The sequence below is a fragment of the Nilaparvata lugens genome, unplaced genomic scaffold (genome assembly GCF_014356525.2).
Source record: "Nilaparvata lugens isolate BPH unplaced genomic scaffold, ASM1435652v1 scaffold4086, whole genome shotgun sequence".
In the NCBI taxonomy this organism is placed as follows: Eukaryota; Metazoa; Arthropoda; class Insecta; order Hemiptera; family Delphacidae; genus Nilaparvata; species Nilaparvata lugens.
In genome coordinates this window covers 999-22,710 of record NW_024090532.1, presented here as the reverse complement: position 1 = coordinate 22,710, position 21,712 = coordinate 999, and the positions used below count along the sequence as shown (strand labels likewise).

The window sequence follows — 21,712 nt, the reverse complement described above, 5'->3', positions numbered from 1 at the left end:
TACAGACAGACAAAAGAAAATACGAATTAAAACATAGACAGTAGTCGACAGTAATCGGCTTGAGCAAACAAGAAATCGGCATGCAATTTGGAACATAAACGACCTATACCATGGGATATCTTCTTATGCTATCTTTTCTGTATGGTATCACCATTAATGATACAGTAATGACCACACAACTTGTCAAAGTGGTCATATAATTTCCAAAACTTGAAATGAATGTCAAGTGAAATTTATGATGGAAATAAAATTATTTATTTATTAGTATCACCACAAAATGATACTGTATCACCCTGAATGATACAGTATTAACAGAATATGATACAGTATCATCTCAACTTGTACACAACACCATGGAATATTTTCTTAGGGCGGTTGCAGACGAACCACAATCGCATGTGGGATGTGGGAGCTACTATTTTCCTTCTGTGGTACCACAAACGCAGCGCATATGAAATGCATTGGCAGGCATGGCAGTGGCTCTGATACTTCCACATGGCGTTGTGCGCTGTGGTAGCGATTATTTTCCTTGCGATTGTGGTACCACTGGTTTGAGCACCACGCTTCCCCTAGCTTCTGTACTACAATCGCAGTCGCTGTGATAGTGTTCCCTTGAATTTTACCTCAAATTTGTAGGTTATATTAGATAGCTCGGTAGTTAATTGTAATTGGTACTTTAATGTGTACTTCATATTGGGCCCATTCTGGAAAAATGAAAGGTGGTAAATTGTACGATTCACAATTTACCCGGGAAAAAGTTCCGTGTCCCATGGGAACAATTTTGACCAGAAACTAGTTCCAGTAACAAATTCCTGCCCCACAGTCGAAGCCTGGTAAATTGTGACAATTAACATTTGAAGAGCTCTCATTGGTCGATTGAATTGTAGTCTGCTTGCTTCTCTGCGCATGCGCAGGCAAAACAAGCTATCTTCTGCTTTCTCCACATTGAATCATTCTGCAATACCAGCTCAACTATTGTCTATTGAACTATTATGGAAAATCACCTGTCCTGACAACATAATGATAATAACAATAATAATAAAATGTTTCCATTTACAACATAGCCAACCTAGAACTTATAAAGTATTCTTTCATCTGGCACCAGCACCAGCTACTTGATTTGAATTTGTACTATTGCTTTGAATCATAAAATAATTTTAATAATTGGAATAATTATTTTGATAATATACTACAGCAGCCTTTGTCAATTTTCGCAGTTACTCTACGACACTCTTTGATGGAAATTAATTTCAAAAGTGCGCGCCAAAAACTTGAACCGAAGATCTAGAGTGGTGTTCCATGGGAAAATGAAAAATATATGAAAAATTAAAAAAAGCTATTTGAAATAATTTCAAATTGACAATTATTGTCAAACTCCACTTTAATAAACACAAAGTTTGCACGATTTACATGATTTCATGTCCTGTGAACTTTGTGTTTATTAAAGTGGAATTTGACAATTTCAAATAGTTTTTTCAATTATGGAAAGATTCCACAATATCAATATTGGTTCTACAAATTTTATCACGATGAAACACTATTATGAAATCACCTCAACATAACCTACAACCTGAACATTACATAAAGGTGCGTACAGATATACGCGCCGCGAACATGAGCAATTCACTTTTAATCACCTGACTATATCTGCATTTTTACAGAAACGGTAAGGTAAAGATATAAAAAGCTTGGCATCAGCTGATTAAAAGTGAATCGCTCATGTTCGCGGCGCGTATATCTGTACGCACCTTAACATTACTGTTGCACTAATGAGCGTTTTCTCGAATGTAGTGTGAAAGTCTCTCTGCGTTAGGGCGTTTAGTCATATTGATCTGTGGTATGACGGTCCCACATCCTACATACGAATGTGGTTCGTCTGCAACCGCCCTTAAGCTATATTTTCTCTAAGGTATCACCACATTTTGGATACAGTATCACCACACATGATACAGTATCATCTGAACTTGATACACAACACCATGGGATATCTTCTTATGCTATCTTTTCTCTATGGTATCACCATGAATGATACAGTATCATCTGAACTTGATACACAACACCATGGGATATCTTCTTATGCTATCTTTTCTCTATGGTATCACCATGAATGATACAGTATCATCTAAACTTGATACAAAACACCATGTCGTTTATCTATGCTGGAGCTTACCCCGAGGAAGGGCGGCAACAGATTGCTGAATGTGTGCTCGATGGGATGACAGTAGATGGCGGTAACTGAGATTGGAGCCGTCCACTCGTGGTGCTGCTTGTGAATGTGCTTATAAAACAAGCGGCTGTGCAAAACTCTGCAAACATCAATCAATTCATCAAATCAATTTATTTCATTTATTCTTTATAAATAAACATCTAACTTCTGAATAAACAGCAGACATCAATCAATTTGTTTTATTCATTTTTCTTATCAAAATGATAGGGAGAGGAAAAATAAGGTAACCTTGAGCAATTCCTCTCCAAAATTTAGATAAGGTTACACATAATCAGGATACTATCTAATAAGAATATGAATTCTACTATTGGAATATTATATATTTCTTATGAAAGGACATAATTAGATAAATAAATAATGGTTGATAATATTAACAAATCCCAGACTAATGAATCGAACAAAACTTACTGCAATTATGCATTAGATAGTTAGATAAAATAGGTTTTTTCAAATTGAGTCAACTGAATGTAATGTTTCATCATGTAGAAGAGGTAGCTATTCATCTCCTTTGTATGTGAATTTAAAGAAACATCAGAAGCCTTATAATAGCCTGAATATTAGAAGACTGTGTAAAATTCTACTATTATAATCATTAATAACATTTTCATTCATTTCCAATAAACAATATGCACATAAATGCGTTTTACGAAACCTATTATCAAGAATAAAGAAGTATTTAAGAATGGATAGTTTTTCATTCAAGCTTTTATTCTGTGTTGTTTACGATGTGAATATTTATTGCAATAAAACAAAAGCATATCATGTCAATGAACAGTTTAGTAAATATTGTTGAAGTGCAATTTTACTCCCCTCCACATGATGAGTGGTATGATTTTGAAATTTAAAAGGGAAATTAGAATGATAATTATAATATTTTAGCTATAAATTTACATCTTTTTATGGTTTTTGACGAAATAAATTTGTGAGGGAAGATTTGGATTGGAATACTTATGGAGGTGTGATGTAGCCCGTTTATCTGCTGTAGATAGTTCCAGGTCCCATCCTTGTAAGCGACTGCCTAGAGGCATCTTTTTTCCAGGCCAATTTTACTTGTCATGAATTTTTACCGTTGTCGACACTTTTGAATTTTCAAACAATGGGGTATCTTGGATTGTGAAAAGTCATGGCAAATGATCGGCTACATTACAGCTTCTATGAGTTTATCAAACCAAATCTTTCCTCACAAATCTATTTTTTGTCATACTTACTCAATTGCAGCTGTTTTCCATGCATCAAATCAAGCCGGTAAACAGCTGTTTGCAGAACAAGAAAACATGTGATTTTCATTACAGCATACTATACTGTAAAGAGATCATATGGTTTTCTTTACAGTCGAGTATGTTTCCCAGTTCCGAAATAGGAACATTCAAATTGATTCAAATAGCTATATAGTCTTAGCGTTATAGTCTTTAGTTGTTATATTGGTAACAATAATTTAAACTTCTTATTGTTGAGAACTTCAGTAAGAAGAAGAGAGTGAGTTAATAATATCTAAGTAACTAATAGAATAACTCAAATATTATTAGAACTCAACTAATAAGTTTCAATTTGTAAGAACTCATCTGACATTTTTAACATTGGCCTTTATTATTTTATTTGAGCTAGATGGGTCTGTTATGACATAGGAGCTATGGGCTAGGTCTTGTTTATAGAATGCAGTAGCTCGAGCAGCAGCAGGTAATGGTTACTGTTTCTCAGCAATATTATTCTTTCTGAGAAAAGTATGACAAAAAATATTGTACGTAACTTGTACGGTAACGTATTTACCGCATTCGTATAATAATTCTGCCCTCAACTACGTTTCGGGCAGAAACAATCATACTTATGCGGTAAACTACCGTTACCGGACTTGTGACGTGAAGTACTATTGTCAGACAAACATTTTATGTCCACTCTCATAAGATCAATGGTAATCCTTTTCTGCCCTATTGAGCATAAAGCTGGATTCACACATCTCAGTATCAGAATCAGTGGAAATATAATTGCCATGAGTTATGATTGGACTGTTCCCACTCAGCACGGTCGAGCGAGTATGAATAGTCCAATTAGATCTGAAAGGAATTATATTTTTACTGTACTGGATACGTTCACTGAAATGTGGGAATTTGGCTTAAAACTTTTGTGTGTACAGTAGTTGGATGGGTAAAGTGATTTGTTGATGTCGACGTATTTGTTACAAGCAGAAAACCCATAGTCTAATTAAGAACTTGACAAACTGATAACTTGATGTAATGAAATCTTGAAGAATTTGAAATAGGTCTATAACCATCCTCGGTAAATTAAGAATCTATATGCAAAATTTCAAGTTAATCAGTTGAGTAGTTGAGACTGCATCATTCGTGAATTTCCTATCCCGTACGTGTATAAGCCAATCATTTACTTTATTATATTATAGATAAATCGATGTACTTGTTTATGTCGATGTATTTGGACGAACCTGTGAGAGTTATGTGGAGCGCCAACTCGGCGCACACCCAGTGGAAGGTGGGCAGTTGGCGGAGGGGAGAGAAGCCACGCCACGCCATCAGGACACCGATGCCACACATCAGGACGCTCAGGTAGGACACCGCAAGTCCCACCACTATCTGGTTCAACACCACGGAACCAATCACCATCACCTGCGGAAACCACACACCAATTCAAATCACTGCAAAACATTGGGTTGATTTGATCTGACATTCGGTCAATTGAATAACAACTAGAATATAGTGACTATAGTGAGGTCCACGTTATAATGGCTGAGTTTGATTAGCAATGCTATCCTTGTCTATCATTCAACAAAGCGGATAGCGCTATCTCCTTCTCGCTTTGCTCTGTCGCCAGATCGTCTTTTAACAATGTGGAATTAATCCTATTATATTAAGCGAGCGATTTCTGTATTTTTATATCTGATTATTTATGTTTAACGGATCTCGAAAACGGCTCTAACAATTTTCACGAAATTTGGAACATAGTAGGTTCATGATATTATAAAGATTCGATTGCACTAGGTCTCATCCTTGAGAAAACTCGCTGAACGACATTAAAAGGATAATTCATCCTTGGCTGAAACAGCTGTGGATAGTAAAAAAGAGAGTATGTGAAAAATCAAAATATCGCATCCCCGAAATTCATAAGATGACGTATGAAATATAAACACGATCATTTTAGAGAATTGTGTTCTTTTTATCAATAAATAAAAATAACGAGCAAAGCTCGGTGCCTCGATTTAATTAACTAACAAAATATTTCATCTTAGTTATGAAAATTCATTATGGAATTATTGAAAAATATAGCTTGCTTGATAAAATATAATTGATTATTTGAAACGAGAATAAACAGTTAATATTACATAAATAGACCTGTATCAGCTACCGTCTATAGAAGACGTTGACAAGACAAAGGATTGGCAACGTTGTTCTCCTATCTTTCTCCACTGCCATTATAAAGTGGACCTCACTATAGCAACTGGTCATTGGTTTTAGCAATACAAATAAGATTGTACAACGCTGGGTAACTTTGAGGGTTCACAAAATATGGAGGACCGAGGAAAATACATAAAAATGCGGATCGACTTACTTGATGCGGTTTTAAAGACGACAGGGACTCAGCCAGCTCTGCCGGGGAGAAAGTACCCTCCTCCTCCTCCTCCTCCTCGGAGATAGACAGAGCTAGGTAGAGAGACATAGAGGGGGGGAACTAAATGCGATAAGACATGCACTGTACTGTTTCCGTTCTAACCAGTAACATTATAATATCATTTATAAGGAGTACAGTATTTGTATTTACAGCGACTGTTACATTTCTTCATAAATTTGCAAAATATAAATACCAATTTTATCCAAACAAGTGTCCTAATATATTTTTCCTCGCCAATCAACCATACTATTTTTTAATTTTATTATAAACTGGTGGTTGGTGAAAGACTGATATCAATTCGTTCAGCTCGGTCAGGAAATTCTGTGAGTGGTCTGTCAAAGTGTAAGGGTATGATCACATTGAATGCGAAGTGCAAGCTTGGTTATGCATGATCAAGCATGCAGGGGTGAGAAAAACAAAATCTGAGAAAAATTAACAGGAACCCTCACATTGAACGCTTGCACTTGCTGGTTGCGTTCAGTGGGTGAGCAGCTACATGCAAGTCTCAACATGGTTCAATGGCACTTTTCAAATTTTGTTTTTCGGCTCATGCATGATCTGACGTGAACTTGCACTCATATATTTATTAGGCATTCAATGTGATCACACCCTAACGATTTAGCTGAGGTTGCCCTTGACTCGATATGCTCTCACAGACCACTTGCTAACTGTCGTCACAGAACTGAACATTAATATTGTTCTTTCACCAGCCGCCATTTTTGTTGGCGTTTGCCATATACAGAAAATTGGACTATGATTAACGTTTATGTACATTGTCTGGTTGAATATTAAACAGCTATCAAACATTATTAGACATTATTTAACCACTATCGAACGTTAAATGGAGATTATCAGATATTTTTGTTCAATATTTGAACATTTGATAAGCATTGTATGGACATTTAGTAACTATGGTAATTTCATGCTCTGTATATATTGTAAAAATGGAAAATAAATTGATTTGATAATATCTATATTTGGTTAGAACTGGGACATTTGAATGTTGAATGAACAAACAATGTTGAATATTGAAAAAAATCATTGTATTAATAAATACCACAGACAACCATTAGATCTGTGCTGATAGTTTCATTGTTTTACACTACTTGATTTACGTCTGTCAGTGTGGAGAAAGGGGGTATCATTGAAGAAATCTAATTTATTTAGTTTATTCATTGAAAGAAAAAATAATTAAAAACAATATAGTAAGATAAAACAATTATATAATGAATATAAGTCTTCAACAATAAGTTTCAATTAATATATGAATTTCAAAACAGGTAGGATAAAAAAGCAGGATGTGATGACACAAATATTTTGTCAATATTTCGTACAAAACTATTCTATTTAATGGAATAACAGCCTATCGTTTGAGGCTACATACATAAATATACATTGAAAGTCACATTATCGTTTACATCACAATAATTATCAAATGTTTAATTTTAATAGTTTATTTTTTGTCAACTAGTCTTTCCAAGGTATAATTTGTTCAGTCTTTGAATAGATATCATAATTATTTACTGCTGAATCACTGATATAATCCAGTGAGAAAATTATGAAAGTAGTTTGGCACTTCTACAGAATCAATTCATTTGCTAGAATTTTTATTTTTTTGCTAGCATCAATTTATTTAAAAACGAATACAGGAGAAAATGAGGATAGGAATTACTATTCCTATTAGTATAGATGATACAGTGATGATTTTTTTCCAGGAATGGAATTTCTTACTCAAAGCCACCTTCAAGTACATTATCTGGCTTGAGAGAGGAGAGATAGACCAATGCAAATCACATGGGATTTTTGAGTATGATAGAGCGTTTTCTACATGATTTCTATATTGTAACAAACACACATAATTATGCATCCACCATAATCACCAATAATATGTATTTTTCAGATTTACAAATTTATATATATTTTTTTATTTTTATGGTTTTTAATACATTTGAGATTTTTTTACATATTTTAAAAATTATATTCCTTTTTTCATTTCATCATTTTGTAACAAACACACATAATTATGCATCCACCATAATCACCAATAATATGTATTTTTTAATTTACAAATAAATATATTTTTAAAATTTTATTTTTATATTTTTTATGGTTTTTAATACATTTGAGATTTTTTTACATATTTTAAAAATTATATTCCTTTTTTCATTTCATCATTTTGTAACAAACACACATAATTATGCATCCACCATAAAAACCAATAATATGTATTTTTTGAATTTTACAAATTTATATATATTTTTTTAATTTTAGGGTTTTTAATAAATTTAAGATTTTTTTTACATACTTTAAAAATTATATTCATTTTTTTCATTTTATCGTTTTATAACAACCACACATAATAATTATGCATCCACCATAAACACCAATAATATGTATTTTTCAGATTTACAAATTTATATATATTTTTTTATTTTTATGGTTTTTAATACTTTTGATATTTTTTTTACATATTTTACAAATTATATTCATTTTTTTCATTTTATAGTTTTGTAACAACCACACATAATTTATTATGCATCCACCATAAACACCAATAATATGTATTTTTTAATTTACAAATTTATATATATATTTTTTTTAAATTTTATTTTTATATTTTTTATGGTTTTTAATACATTTGAGATTTTTTTACATATTTTACAAATTATATTCATTTTTTTCATTTTATTGTTTTGTATATATTCTGAAATAACAGTACAATATAATGAACAATAAATATATATAAGATATAATACAATAATAATGATTACATTATTTATATAATAATGGATAAATGAATATAATTATAGGTATTATATGTATTACATGCAATTTTTTTTGATAATTTAAATTTTTTGATTTTTTTTTTAATTTAAATTTTTTGATTTTTTTTTTAATTTAAATTTTTTGATGTTTTTTAATATTATATAAATTATATTCTTTTTTTTTATTCTTGGATATATTTTTTCAAATATACTGTGAAACAACAATACAATAAATATTTAATACAATAAGAATATTTGTATATAATTATGGATACATGAATATAATATATATGATATGTATGGTGGATGCATGCAATATAATTTTTTATATACAATAGCTTAGGAGCAATCTGCTGGTACAGGCGAGAGGCTTCAGGAGGCTGTTGATTTTGGGGCGAGGCTTCAGGAGGCTGTTGATTTTGGGGCGAGACTTCAGGAGGCTGTTGATCTTGGGGCGAGGCTTCAGGAGGCTGTTGATAGTGGCGAGAGGCTTTTTGGAGGAGGCTAAAATGTTTTGGAGTTGTATTGGCAGAGATGTTTAATTAATAGATTGGAGCAATTCGGTGAGTTGGAGTACTCAGAGATTCGGGCACAGTCATTATAATGAGTGAATAAATCAATTCTTACATATAAAAATTTGATTTTTTTATGAAAAAACTGAATATTGTAGAATGTAAAACAGAATCTTTTAAACTGACAAATTGATAAAAAATAAGTTGAAATGATAATGATGATGATGATGATGATGATTGAAAAATAAGAACATTGATAATTAACAAAATGATTAGAGACTAGAGACTTCTCAATAGGCCTACAATAGTCACAAAATTGAATTGATAATTCCTGGTTTAACACAATAAATTCAGGGAAAAATATGTCCTAGTAATCAGTGGAAATGGTACATAGAAATGTTGTTTCTTCTAATCTTATAAAATGTCTTGAAATATTTCTTGCTGTACTGTACAAAGATAGATAAAAATTATGTTATTGATTGATTGATAATGCTTGGTTGACAGAGCTTAGTTGCGGAGAGGATCTTTTTCAACTTTAATTATTTCTAAAAGTATTACTTCTCCATTCTACATAAAAACAAGATTTCCATTATGCTTAATCTGAACAATTGTTCCATCAAAGCTATTCTATCTTTAAGAGTCTACAAAAAAATTCGTGTCCTAGCCCAACGCATGATTAAATAATCAACAAAAACTTTTTTCAACTAAAAATGGTTCTGATAGAAATAAATGTAGAATTTAGAATGTGAAATAAAAAGAAATGAGGATTTTTTCAGAACGGATTTAGTAGAAAATTGACCAAGTATGCTCCAAGATTAATTCTATTTCATTTAATTGCAGATTGGTAGTTAATTCAATTTTTATTTTATGTTAAGTTAATTCCATTTATTATTCATGGGTGACATGGGAGAGAGTCTCAAAAAAATCTAATAAAAAAATGTTAATGTGATTTTGAAATTATAAAAAATTGTTATCTATATAATTAATTTAATATTTAGTTTCTTTTAGCATTAATAAAAGTGTGTAATAGATCATTTATTATTCATGGGTGACATGGGAGGGGGTCTCAAAAATAGCTAATGAAAAAATAAATGTTTATGTAATTTTAAAATTCTAAAAAATGGTTATTTATATAATTAATTGAATATTTAGTTTCTTTTAGCATTTATAAAAAATAGATTTAAATACCCAGGACCACTAATTTGACATTTATCAACCCAAATGACAGCTTTGGCTAATTCTGGAAAAACTTGGTTTTGATTTAAAATTGATAGTTATTATAGTATGGGAAAAGGTTTCTACAAGATATAAAAATGAGTTACATTGGATGATTTTCATTTTGTAATGATATTTTTTAAATTGTGTCATTGATGAAATTTTATTGTTCATAATATTCTCCCTAGAAGTACTAGATGCCAGTACTAGATGGAATTGGCATAAAAGACTTAAGACCCTCAAAAACTATGTATCCAATAGAGCAAAGAAACAATTGTATTGAGCCTGTATACATGAAGCGGTGGATAAATTAATGTGAAATAATTTTAGACCTGTATTATCCATTGAAAAGCAGTAATTGGAAATTCACAGATAAAAGCTACCTAGTTGAATTATGTTCATTGAGCAACCTGGAAGGGAATACAACTTTATTTACAAATCAGCTTGTTTTTGAACAAGAAAAAGTTGCACTGAGTTAGCAGTGGTAGAGTTATCTGATTTTTCAAATAATGTTTTGTATGTTGGTTGGAGCAAACAGGATTTATTGTAAACTTTGGTCGACAGCTGAGAGAGTTGCCCTTGACCAAAGTCAACCCTCTGTACAACTCAGCAAACCATAACAAACCCCCAACAGCCACAGCTTGAGCCAACAACTGCCCGACATATTCAGATTATTGACAAGGGACAAAATAATTTGGGGGAGGGGTTCAAAAAAAAATATTGGGTTAGGGGGATTGGTATACTGTATTAGAGGTATTCAGGGGGGTGATATAAATGTGGGGTATTCAGACACTACCTACGTGTTTAAAGAGGTAGTGATTCAGAGTGGGTGGTACTGTACTGCATTTGGGGTATTTAGAGGGTCTTTGGGCTTGGTGTGGGGGGGAGGACAGATTTATTCATTTTTCATTTTCAAATACTTACCTTTAAATACAAATACCTCAACTGGCCCACACATGTGGCCTCTGCCCCAAGGTGGCCTTGGGCGCCTCAAGACCACCTTCAGGCCTCAGGCTCACAAAATGTGTAGAGCCGATACTTACATCACATTCAACAGTTTCTCATCACAATGATATATCTACCACAACTGGTAGACTAAAACATCCAAAACCCCAATCACCCAAAAACCGTACAGAATTCAATCCTCCACCTTCATAATCATCATGATAATACAGCAACGACCAAACTGTAGAAATCCCTCTCAGAGAATAACATACAAGTCAAGAATGAACCAGCTGCTCCAACCAACATACACGTTTCATCTGTGTAAAAACAATGGATTTGTATGGTACAATGACTGTAACAGGAATTCATCTGAACCTTACTCAATTTTTAAAAGAATCCTCTGCCTTGGCCATCAAAAGATTAGCTTATTTTTTGAGAAAAAAATATTTTGGCTTATCAGACTTATCAGTCACTCAAGTAAACAGAGCTGATATGAGGAAATCTGTCCAGAAATGCTCAATGGTAATTCAACTAGACAATTTATTTTGGAGACTTGAAATTAAACCATTTGACAATTTATTTAAGTTCAACTGGATAATAAATAAAAATTGTGGGCTCTGAAACAACCTTGACCTCCAGAAAAATAAAGCTATAAAAAAGTATCTAATGTGAGAAAATAAAATTTCCCCAAATAGTTGAATACCATAAATGAATAATTTTAAGATGAAATGGAAAAATAAATATTGAGGGGTGAATTAGGGTTAAGTCGAGGTCTAGTCGTGGCCAGTCGGTCAGAGTCAAAGTCAAAAGTCAAGATTGTACCAGAGCCTTCATTTTCTACTTGAATCATTGCCAATTATCTGTGTGAAGTTTGAAGACTTGAAACTGAAATTTAGCTACAAGTGCATCCTGTTCTATTTAATCAATTATATTGTAGGCCTAGTAATACCAAGCTTCCAATTTTGGCCCAATTTTCAATAATTAGAACGCAATAAATTACCCACCTACAGGTACTCAATACATTGTTACAAAAATTTCCAGATAGGCTGGTAACCAAAACGAATGTAATCGAAATCCCCCCAAGATCAGTGATTCTGAATGTGAGAAGATGGAAAGAGGAAAGTTTTTGCCAGAGGCGCCATTGGATACAAATCGAAGACATTCTACACAGAATATTATCTGGAGGTAGGGTTATTATCATTCTATTGCTTTATGGGGTAGGCAATGTTGAATATCTGGACTAATTTACAGACATACATGGAGTTGATTAATTTTTATTTAATAATAAGAGATATTCAACTTCTAGGTGGCTGTTAATTTTTGTTTGACTGATTTTTATTTTATTAAATTACATTTATATTTATTGTTTTATTCTGATTATTGTTAATTATCTTTTATATTATTTATTGAATTTTATTGTGAATTTTGAATTATATTTTTGACAAGATGTTGATGCATTTTGTGTATTTGGTTGAATTAATTTGAACTTGAATTGGAGATAAGAAATTATAAGTATTATAATTATTTGCTTCGTGGAATTAGGGGACAATATGTGAGAAAAATAAATTAATATTATATTGAGAATTCACATTTGATTTGAGGTTGTTTTTTTTTAAGTGCTATGAATTGGAAATTTTGGGGCCTAATAATTCCTTTTTATTTATTCATTAGGTACTATTATTACACCATCAATATAAATTGGGCGAGGACATGTTAGGCCTTTTAGTGATATGTTCTATTTTTATAAATAGAGATAGAGCTGAAAATTGCAAAAAAATTAATTCTATTTCATTGAACAAATAGAAAATAATAAAATATTCATGAATTGATCAAAATTAAACATTTAAACAATGATCGAGAGAGGTTTGCAGCCTCCCTGTCTGTCCATAAAGCATGATCAATCAATCAACCAATTCTACATTCTATTTAGAAATTAAGAAAATGTAATCACGAATCTTGTAATATAAATTTTTTACAATAATAGATTTGAAATTGATGAAGTAGCATAACAATAATTATTAGCTACATATGATATTCAATTGAAATTTGATAATGGTACTAGATTGATAATAATTCATTATTGTAGGCCTAAAATCATCATCATCATAATCATAGAAATGAATGAATGAATAAAAGTATATAAATTTATGATAATAGGTTATATAGTGACTGTGTAGTAAGCGAAGTACATTAACTTTGAGTATAAATTGAATTATTATTAATAAACAATAAAAATGAAATGAATTGATCATCATCACTCACCCATCAGACACTGTACCCTTCTCTCCAGAGTACTCCTCACAATTATTTCTTTCTTTCTTCTACTCATATAAAAACATCCTGCATCTCCAGAGCCTCCTCCACTGCTGCGTCCACTTTGGCCACCAGCCTCCTTGGCACCTTACAGGCCTTCAAGTTGTCTTTCGTTTTGAGGTGCTGAAAACAAAAATAAAATATTGATTATTTATTTATTTTAACAATCATTATCATATATTGTATTGTATTCATTAAGATTTGCTTTGTTCAGTCATTAAAAATGAGAATTGCTCCATTCTCGTTATGCAGGCTTTGCAAACTCGACTATAAATTGTTAATGGCGGCGATTCCAACCATATTCAATCAAAGCTTGAGCATTTTCCCTCTGCCGTCACCATGTTGTTCACCATGAGTTCAATGTTGCTGTATGGAGTCAATTGCTAAAAAGATTATGGAGTAGAGCAGCAGCAAATTTTAAAAAACCATGTGGCACTTCTTGCTGCTGGGTTATCCATTGTGAGAGTCAGGTTATAGAGACAGTATCTTATAAATATCTTATATAGATAGCTCTATCTTTTTCCAACTCTACACAGTTGCCGAATTGTTACCAGACTATGCAAAAATATGAACTACCAAAATATTTCTTCTCAATAATGGAAATTTACTACCAAATTATTGGAAAATATCTCTCCTTGATGAATGGAATATATTTAAGATGGAATTGATCATTATTAGAAAGAATCATTAATCAATATCATATCAGATTTACAGGGGGTTATCTACTATAGTGGTGGAAAGAAAAAGTGGCAACAATGACTCCCTATCATTTCCAATGTCTTTATAACATGAATCCCACTATAGTTCCATTTGAATCTAACACATTTAATTCCATTTCAATTGTATATAATAATTAATATTCCTATAATAATTCAATATTTTTTATTATACAGAACGTTCATCAAGTCACGCACATTCAAATAAACATATCTGTAAAAAGTGGGGTTTTATTTTCGTTGTGTGGCTACTGGAAGATAGCATCACTGTTAATAAATGAAAAACATAAATGTGAGTCATTTAATGTGTACAGATTACAACAGGTAAGCAGTATTGTTTTGTGAAGGATAATGTGAAGCATGCCCCCTTTTTCCAATAGCAACGAGTGTTCCAGTGGGGTTATATGGAGTAATAATGGATATAAGTACATAGTTGTATAAAATATATAGCACAAAAATTTTATAACATTAGTTCGAAATGTCTGCCATGTTCTCCAATATGTGCAAAAATCTATTTTTTACTCTTGTTAACCATTTTATTTATGAAGTATCCTTAGAAACTAATAAATATTTCTATATATATATATATATATAATATATATATATATATATATATTATATATATATATATATAATATATATATATATATATATATGAATGATATTTTTAAAAACATCCAAGATAGCCCCATTTGAAAGAGTGTAGAGGCATTGAATAGGTTTCTTATGAAAGACAGTTCGAAAAGGAACACTCCTTGCTCTTGGCAAAACCACATCCTCACATTAACATACTCAACAAAAATAATAATAAAAATAAAACAATACTGTAGACCTTTTGTAACCTGCACACATTAAATTATTGTAAATGTTTTTCTTTTTCATATGAATAGTGATGCTATCTTTTGGTAGACACAAGTAATACAGAGTGGTGCAGAGGAAATGCATGTTTTTCGAACAGCCAGTACTTGTCAATGGGAGGGGGTATTGCCCTGGAACAAATGTTGGCAGATGGCCCATACTATACCGTTTCAGTTGCTATGGGCATTGGAATGTACAACATCGTGTGTTCAGTGTTAACAAGTTTTTTTAGAAACAATGAATCTGTAGTCACAGTACAATATTTTTCCGTCAATATTTTAGAGTTGGGCATTGAGATGCAATGCCTGATCAAAATACTGTACTCCGATGGGTTGAAGTGTTTAGGAGTACTAGTTCTAGACCAGTTTAGGAGTACTAGAAAATGTAGACCAAGTCAGAACGGCAGTTGTTACTAGTCCTAGACTATTGACTCGACGAGATGGTATCAGAACTAGACAACACTGACTCTGTCTACATTTTCAGGAGTATGAACTGAACAGGGAAGACCAGGTGGTTTCTTTATCATCAGAGAACTAGTACTCCTGAACGCTGCAACCCATCGGAGTACAGTATTTTGATCAGGCATTGCACCTTGAGGCCAAACTCTAAAATATTGACAAAAAAGCATTGCACTGTGACTACAGGTTCATTGTTTCTAATAAAAAACTGCTTCACAGCGAACACACGATGTACGTTCCAATGCTCATAGCAACTGAAATGGCATAGTATGGGCCGTCTGCCAACATTCTTTCGAGGGCAATAACCCCCCCCCCCAATCACCTAGTACTAGCAGTTTGAAAAACATGGTTGTGTTTTCTCTGCACCACCCTGTATAAACATCCCATTATTCATAGACAGGTTTATTTGGATTTTCGCAACTTAATGAATGTACTCATATTATTAATAATTCAATATTCAATTGTATCTAATAATATTAATAATCAATATTTTGTGATATTGTAATAACCAAATACTGTAATATTGTAATTACTGCAATATTTACTTAGAAATATGTTGATACACTTACAGTTTGGATGTAATTCTTCAACATAATCATACGGAGTGTGCTGGGGGTTTGGTGCCCTCTCAAAGGGCACCAAATAAGAGAGGCCCACCCAGGAATGCCTCCCATCCACCATCCACTGCACATAGAACGAAATTCTATAAACATCGTTGGAGCACACTGAAAACAAACATGAAGAAAAAATTAAACTTATTCTGCTTATTGTAAAAAACTAGTGAATATGAATACTGTAATAATCTACTCTAGTAATAATCAATTGTAATAATCAAATACATGTTGGTCCATTACAAATGTTGTAATTTTAAATTATGAAAGAGATAGATATAAATGAATAGATGAAAATTCAAAAGGGCAATAATAATATTGTTATGCATATAAATATGAATAATTTGTATAATATGTAATAATATATCATTGCATTTGTATATGAATAAAAATAAATGAACAAACAATACAAGAAATGCAATAGCGGACTATCCGGAGTATTGTTCAAGTGGATAATGTTGATGACTTACTTTTCCTTTTGTATGATCTCCCATCATTGTCTGTTACAATGTAGCAAGGCCAAAAAGGCTGCTTGCCGATTATTCCCCACATAATGTCCCCTAAAACTGAAATTAAAAAACAATGACATTTTCAAACTAAGTAACAACTATACGGTATGTAAAATTATTCAAAACGAGTAGTTATTTCAATTTTTTTACATTTAAATCATCTACTTAATGGGCTAAAATCATACAAACATATAATTACAAAAATATTTGGCCTCCACATCTCCCCTTACAGCCAAACCATTCCTCCACAATAATGACAAAGTAGCCATTATAATATATATTTATTATACATACATATTATGTATAATTCTTTATAACAAGTAGTTATTTCAATTTTTTCACATTTAAATGTACATCTACTTAATGGGCTAAAATCATACAAACATAGAATTACAAAAATACTTGGCCTTCAGATATTCTTACATCCAAAACTGATATTTACTTATTTATTGATATATATATATACATGATATCACATCCAATCCACTTCTCCACAATAATGACAGTGTACAATTCCTCATAACAAGTAGAAAATTAAAATGAACTGTTACTCATGGAGCAAAAATGACTTATAATGTATCACTGTTTTTTTATCCAGTGAGTTCATGATAATAAATTGAGATTTAGTGGGCATTTAGGATGCAAGTCCAGCTTGAACTAATTTTAAGAGTTATGACTCATGATATTTCACTGTATTTTTCTATTTTTGTTACAGTGAGTTCAAGATAATAAATTAAGATTTTGTGAGCATTCATTTTATTCTTATTATTATTATTTTTTATTTGTTGGCCTCCCATCACCCCTTACAGCCAACCCGTTCCACCACATGGCGCCAAGTGACTGAATGAGTATGCTTAGGCAAAATTTACAGATCTCATAAGGGTTTGAAATGATGGCCCCATCCATTGATATGGAGGTGGGACAGCTATTTGACTCATTTCTGTTCTGCCTGACATATTTCAAGAACTCTTTTGGTGCAGAGAGCAAGGTTAGTTCAGTATTATGAGTCATCAGCATTGGAGTATTGTTTATTGGGAGCGACTTGTTCATACAGGCTTGACATTTGGAGCCTGAGGCTTAGTAAAAATTAGGTTCTTCTTCAGTAAACATGCAACATGTTGTCTCAATGGACACTTTTCACATTGAACAGACTCTTGTCGACCATATATTATTTTGTTACAACTATTGCATATTTCTTCACTTGGCGCCATTTATTATTATTATTATTCTATTATCATTGAAAATATTACTACTATTATCATCACCTCTATGATGAGCTTATTGCATTTAAGATGGAATACTAACAATTGGGACAATTTTAACTTGTAATTTACTTAACAAGTGAATTATAATTTATCACTGGTATTTTTTTTAGCCAGTGAGTTCATGATAATAAATTGAGATTTAGTGGGCATTTAGGATGCAAGTCCAACATGAACTAATTTAAAGAGTTTTGACTCACAATATGTCACTGTATTTTTTATTTTTTGTTACAGTGAGTTCAAGATAATAAATTGAGATTTTGTGAGCATTTAAAATGAAATACTAACAATTGGGAAAAGTGAATTATAATTTATCACTGTTTTTTTTTGCCAGTGAGTTCATTATGATAAATCAAGATTTAGGAAGTAAGCCCAACATGAACTTATCTAAAGATGTATGACTCATGATATGTCACTGTATATTTTTTTCAACAGTGAGTTCAAAATAACAAAATTAAGATTTTTGAGCATTTTAGATTTTTTTGAGCATTTTAGATTTTTTTGAGCAAGTCTAACAATGAAGAAAAATTACTTTTTTATTTCTTATGTATTTAATGTAGGCCTACATAATATATTTTCTTAGGATATATTCCTGAAACAAGATGATAAATTATAATATAAATGCAATGCCTATAATAACTTAACCTAAGATTTTTTTGGTTTTACATTTATATATTTTTTTATTTTTAATTTAGGCATTTTTTAATATATCTCAACTATTATTATTGATAATGATAATAACCTAGCCTATCATTTTTTTTCAATTTTCAAGTTTTAAATTTTTTTGTTTTATAAAGGCATTTTTCTGAATATATCCTAACTAATGATAATAACCCAAACTATGATTTTTTTAAATTTCAAGTTTTTAAATTTTTTTGGGTTTATAAAGGATTTTTTTTAATTTATCCTAACTAACTATTACTATTATTAATGATTACCTAAACTATAATTTTTTTTTGATATTTCAATCATTTTTTAATTTTTTTGGGATTTTATATAGGTTTTTTTGAATATATATCCGTACTAACTATTATACCTATCCTAACCTAAACTAGCCTAACATTCCAATTTCACATTACATTCCATTTTTTATGTAGGCCTACATTAACTATTTTTCTTAATTACATTTTTTTTTATTTTTCAAGGATGTGGATGACGATGAGGAAGAGCCGGCCGGGGAAGAGGCTGTTGAAGATGCTGTCGAGGAGGCTGTTGAAGAGGCTGTCGAGGAGGCTGTCGAAAAGGCTGTCGAAGAGGCGAGTGGAGAGGCTTTCTGAAGGAGGCTGAGGTTCTAAATGAGCTGGAGCAAGTGAGTAAGATTTACTGGAGCAATTTAGTGAGATGGAGTACTCAGAGATTTGGGCACAGTCTTTATTATGATTGAGTGATTCAATCAATTCATAAATATGAAAATTTTGTTTTTTTATGAGAAAGTGAAATTTTAAAATACAATTAGGAAAATTAAATTTGGAAAAACAAATTTGAAAATTTTCAAAGGAAAAAAACAAAAATATTTCTAGGAGAAAAAGGTTTTGATTTTGAAATGTGGAACGGAATCTATTAAACTGTCAAATGAGGAATAGTTTCAATTGATTTGAAATGATAATGATGATGATTGAAAAATAGAAATACTGGTAATAATTAACAACTGATTAATAATGATTGAAAATTTTGTTCATAATCATACAGAAATAGTATTGCCTAAATTAAAAAAAATGGTCAATTGTTTAATATTTTTTCATTGATTGATGATGCTTGATTGACAGAGCTTAGTTGTGGAGAGGATATTCCTTCAAGTTAATTATTTCAAAATCACTCTCTCATTCTGCATAAAAATGAATTTTCCATTCTGCTTTATTCCAACGAGAGTTCCATTAAAGCTATTATATATTTTAAGAGTCCTAACACCAAAATGATGTCCTAGCCCAATGCTTAGATGATGAACTAATCAACAAAAAATATTTTTTCAACCAAAAGATGGTTCTGAATAGAAAACTGTAGCATTGAGAGAGAGAGAGAGAGATTGAGAAACAGGAAGGGATTTGAGCATGAATTATGTTTAGATTTATACTATTGCTATTTCAATAATATTAAATATTTATTTGAATAATATTGTTATTTATTAATAATTCAATAACACTAAGCCTCTGCACTCAGGTTTTTTTCAAACCTTGCAGAGACTTGCTGTTTAATATATTTATATTTAATCCAATTTGATGGTATTTCATTCTTCATGTTATATTGTATTATAGTTTTTTATTACCATTGTCATTGAAATTATGTTTATATTATTATGTTATATTGTTATGCATTCACATTTTTACCTATTGCATGGTTTTTCATTTTATATTGAATTTTACTTCTTTTTAACCATTGTCACTTGTAATTATGTTTATATTGTTATGTTATATTATTACATTATATTGGTATTATATTAATATCTTAACTCATCTGTTGGTATTTCAATTAATATTATATATTACTTTTTTACAACCATTGTCATTGTAATTATGTTTTTGGGAAAAATGAAGATTTGATTTAATTTGATATTGCAGTTTGGTGGTTAACTCATTATTGATTGAACAGCAGTAATTAGAGCATTGCAGAGAAAAGCTACCTAGTTGAATTACGTTCTTTGAGCAACCTGGAAGGTAATACTAGTACTTGTCTACAAATCAGCTTGTTTTTTGGAAAAGTAGGGAGTTGGAAGTTCTAGACTTATCTGAATTTCGTAATCATTCATTGTATGTTGGTTGGAACAAAAAGGGTTCATTGTCGACTTTGGTCAACAGCTGAGAGAGTTTACCTCGACCACATAGTAAACCCTCTGTACCACTCAGCAAACCACAACAAAACCTCCCAACAACACCACACAGCTTGAGCCAACAACTTACAACAGGTGATCACAGGGGGGGGGGGCGAATAAGCAAACAGTGTGATTAAAATTATTGGGGGAGGGGTCAAAACAATTATTGGCGGTAAATAAAAAATCTTTGGTTGGGGGGGATTTGTATACTGTATTAGAGGTATTCAGGGGGTGGTATAAAAGCGGGGTATTCAGAGTGGATGTACTAAATTTGGGGTATTCAGGGGGTCTTTGAGCTTGCAGTGGGGATTGGACAAATACTTACTTTGAAACGCAAATACCTTGACTGGCCCACACAGGTGGCCTCTGCCTCAAGGCGGCCTCGGGCGCCTCAAGGCCGCCTTCAGGCCTCAGACTCACAAAGTGTGTGGAACCGATACTTACATCACATTCAACAGATTCTCATCACAATGATACCTCTACCACAACTGGTCGACAAAAAAAATCCCCAAAACCCTATCATCCAAAAACCTTGGAGCATTCAATCCTCCATATTCATGATAATGCAGCAACATCTGAACGTCCAAACTGTAGAAATTCCTCTCAGAGAACAACAAAAGCAAGTCAAGAATGAACCGATTTGTTCCACCCAACATACAAAAGTTACTCTACCATAAAAAATCCAGTTCCATCTGTTTAAAAGCAATGTATTTGTCTGGTACAATGACTGTACCAGAAATTCATCTGAACCTCCCTCAAATTTATGAAATATCCTCTGCTTTGGCCATCAAAAGATCAACTGATTTTTTGAAAAATATATTTTGGCCTATCAAACTTATCAGTCAACTAGGCTGAAATAAGGAAACCTGTCCAGGAAATGCTCAATAGTAATTCAAC

General features: G+C 31.7%; 1 protein-coding gene across 4 annotated transcripts; it reads right to left on the bottom strand.

Moving 5' to 3' along the window:
- Positions 1 to 232: 232 nt before the first annotated feature.
- Positions 233 to 17,222, bottom strand: LOC111045345. Of its 4 annotated transcripts, XM_039444283.1 has the most exons (6): positions 16,709 to 17,222; positions 16,197 to 16,352; positions 13,545 to 13,718; positions 4,665 to 4,845; positions 2,123 to 2,306; positions 233 to 1,958 (listed from the first exon to the last, which is right to left on the bottom strand). In XM_039444283.1, the coding sequence occupies exons 3-5, from the start codon at positions 13,609 to 13,611 to the stop codon at positions 2,123 to 2,125; spliced, it is 432 nt and encodes a 143-aa protein (XP_039300217.1). In that variant the 5' UTR covers positions 13,612 to 13,718; positions 16,197 to 16,352; positions 16,709 to 17,222; the 3' UTR covers positions 233 to 1,958. The 4 variants fall into 4 exon arrangements, with proteins under 4 accessions (XP_039300217.1, XP_039300218.1, XP_039300219.1 ...); XM_039444284.1 differs by lacking the exons at positions 16,197 to 16,352; positions 16,709 to 17,222 and having other exon boundaries at positions 13,545 to 13,733; XM_039444285.1 differs by lacking the exons at positions 13,545 to 13,718; positions 16,197 to 16,352; positions 16,709 to 17,222 and adding an exon at positions 5,786 to 6,089.
- Between the last annotated feature and the right edge of the window lie 4,490 nt (positions 17,223 to 21,712).

Bases quoted from the DNA above. Each gene is read 5' to 3' on its own strand.
- LOC111045345 (XM_039444283.1), bottom strand. From the start codon at position 13,611: ATGAGTAGAAGAAAGAAAGAAATAATTGTGAGGAGTACTCTGGAGAGA. The intron at 4,846-13,544 runs GTGAGTGATGAT...TGGTTTCCGCAG, and splicing joins AAGGGTACAGTGTCTGATGG to GTGATGGTGATTGGTTCCGT. The intron at 2,307-4,664 runs GTTCGTCCAAAT...TGATGTTTGCAG, and splicing joins GCTCCACATAACTCTCACAG to AGTTTTGCACAGCCGCTTGT.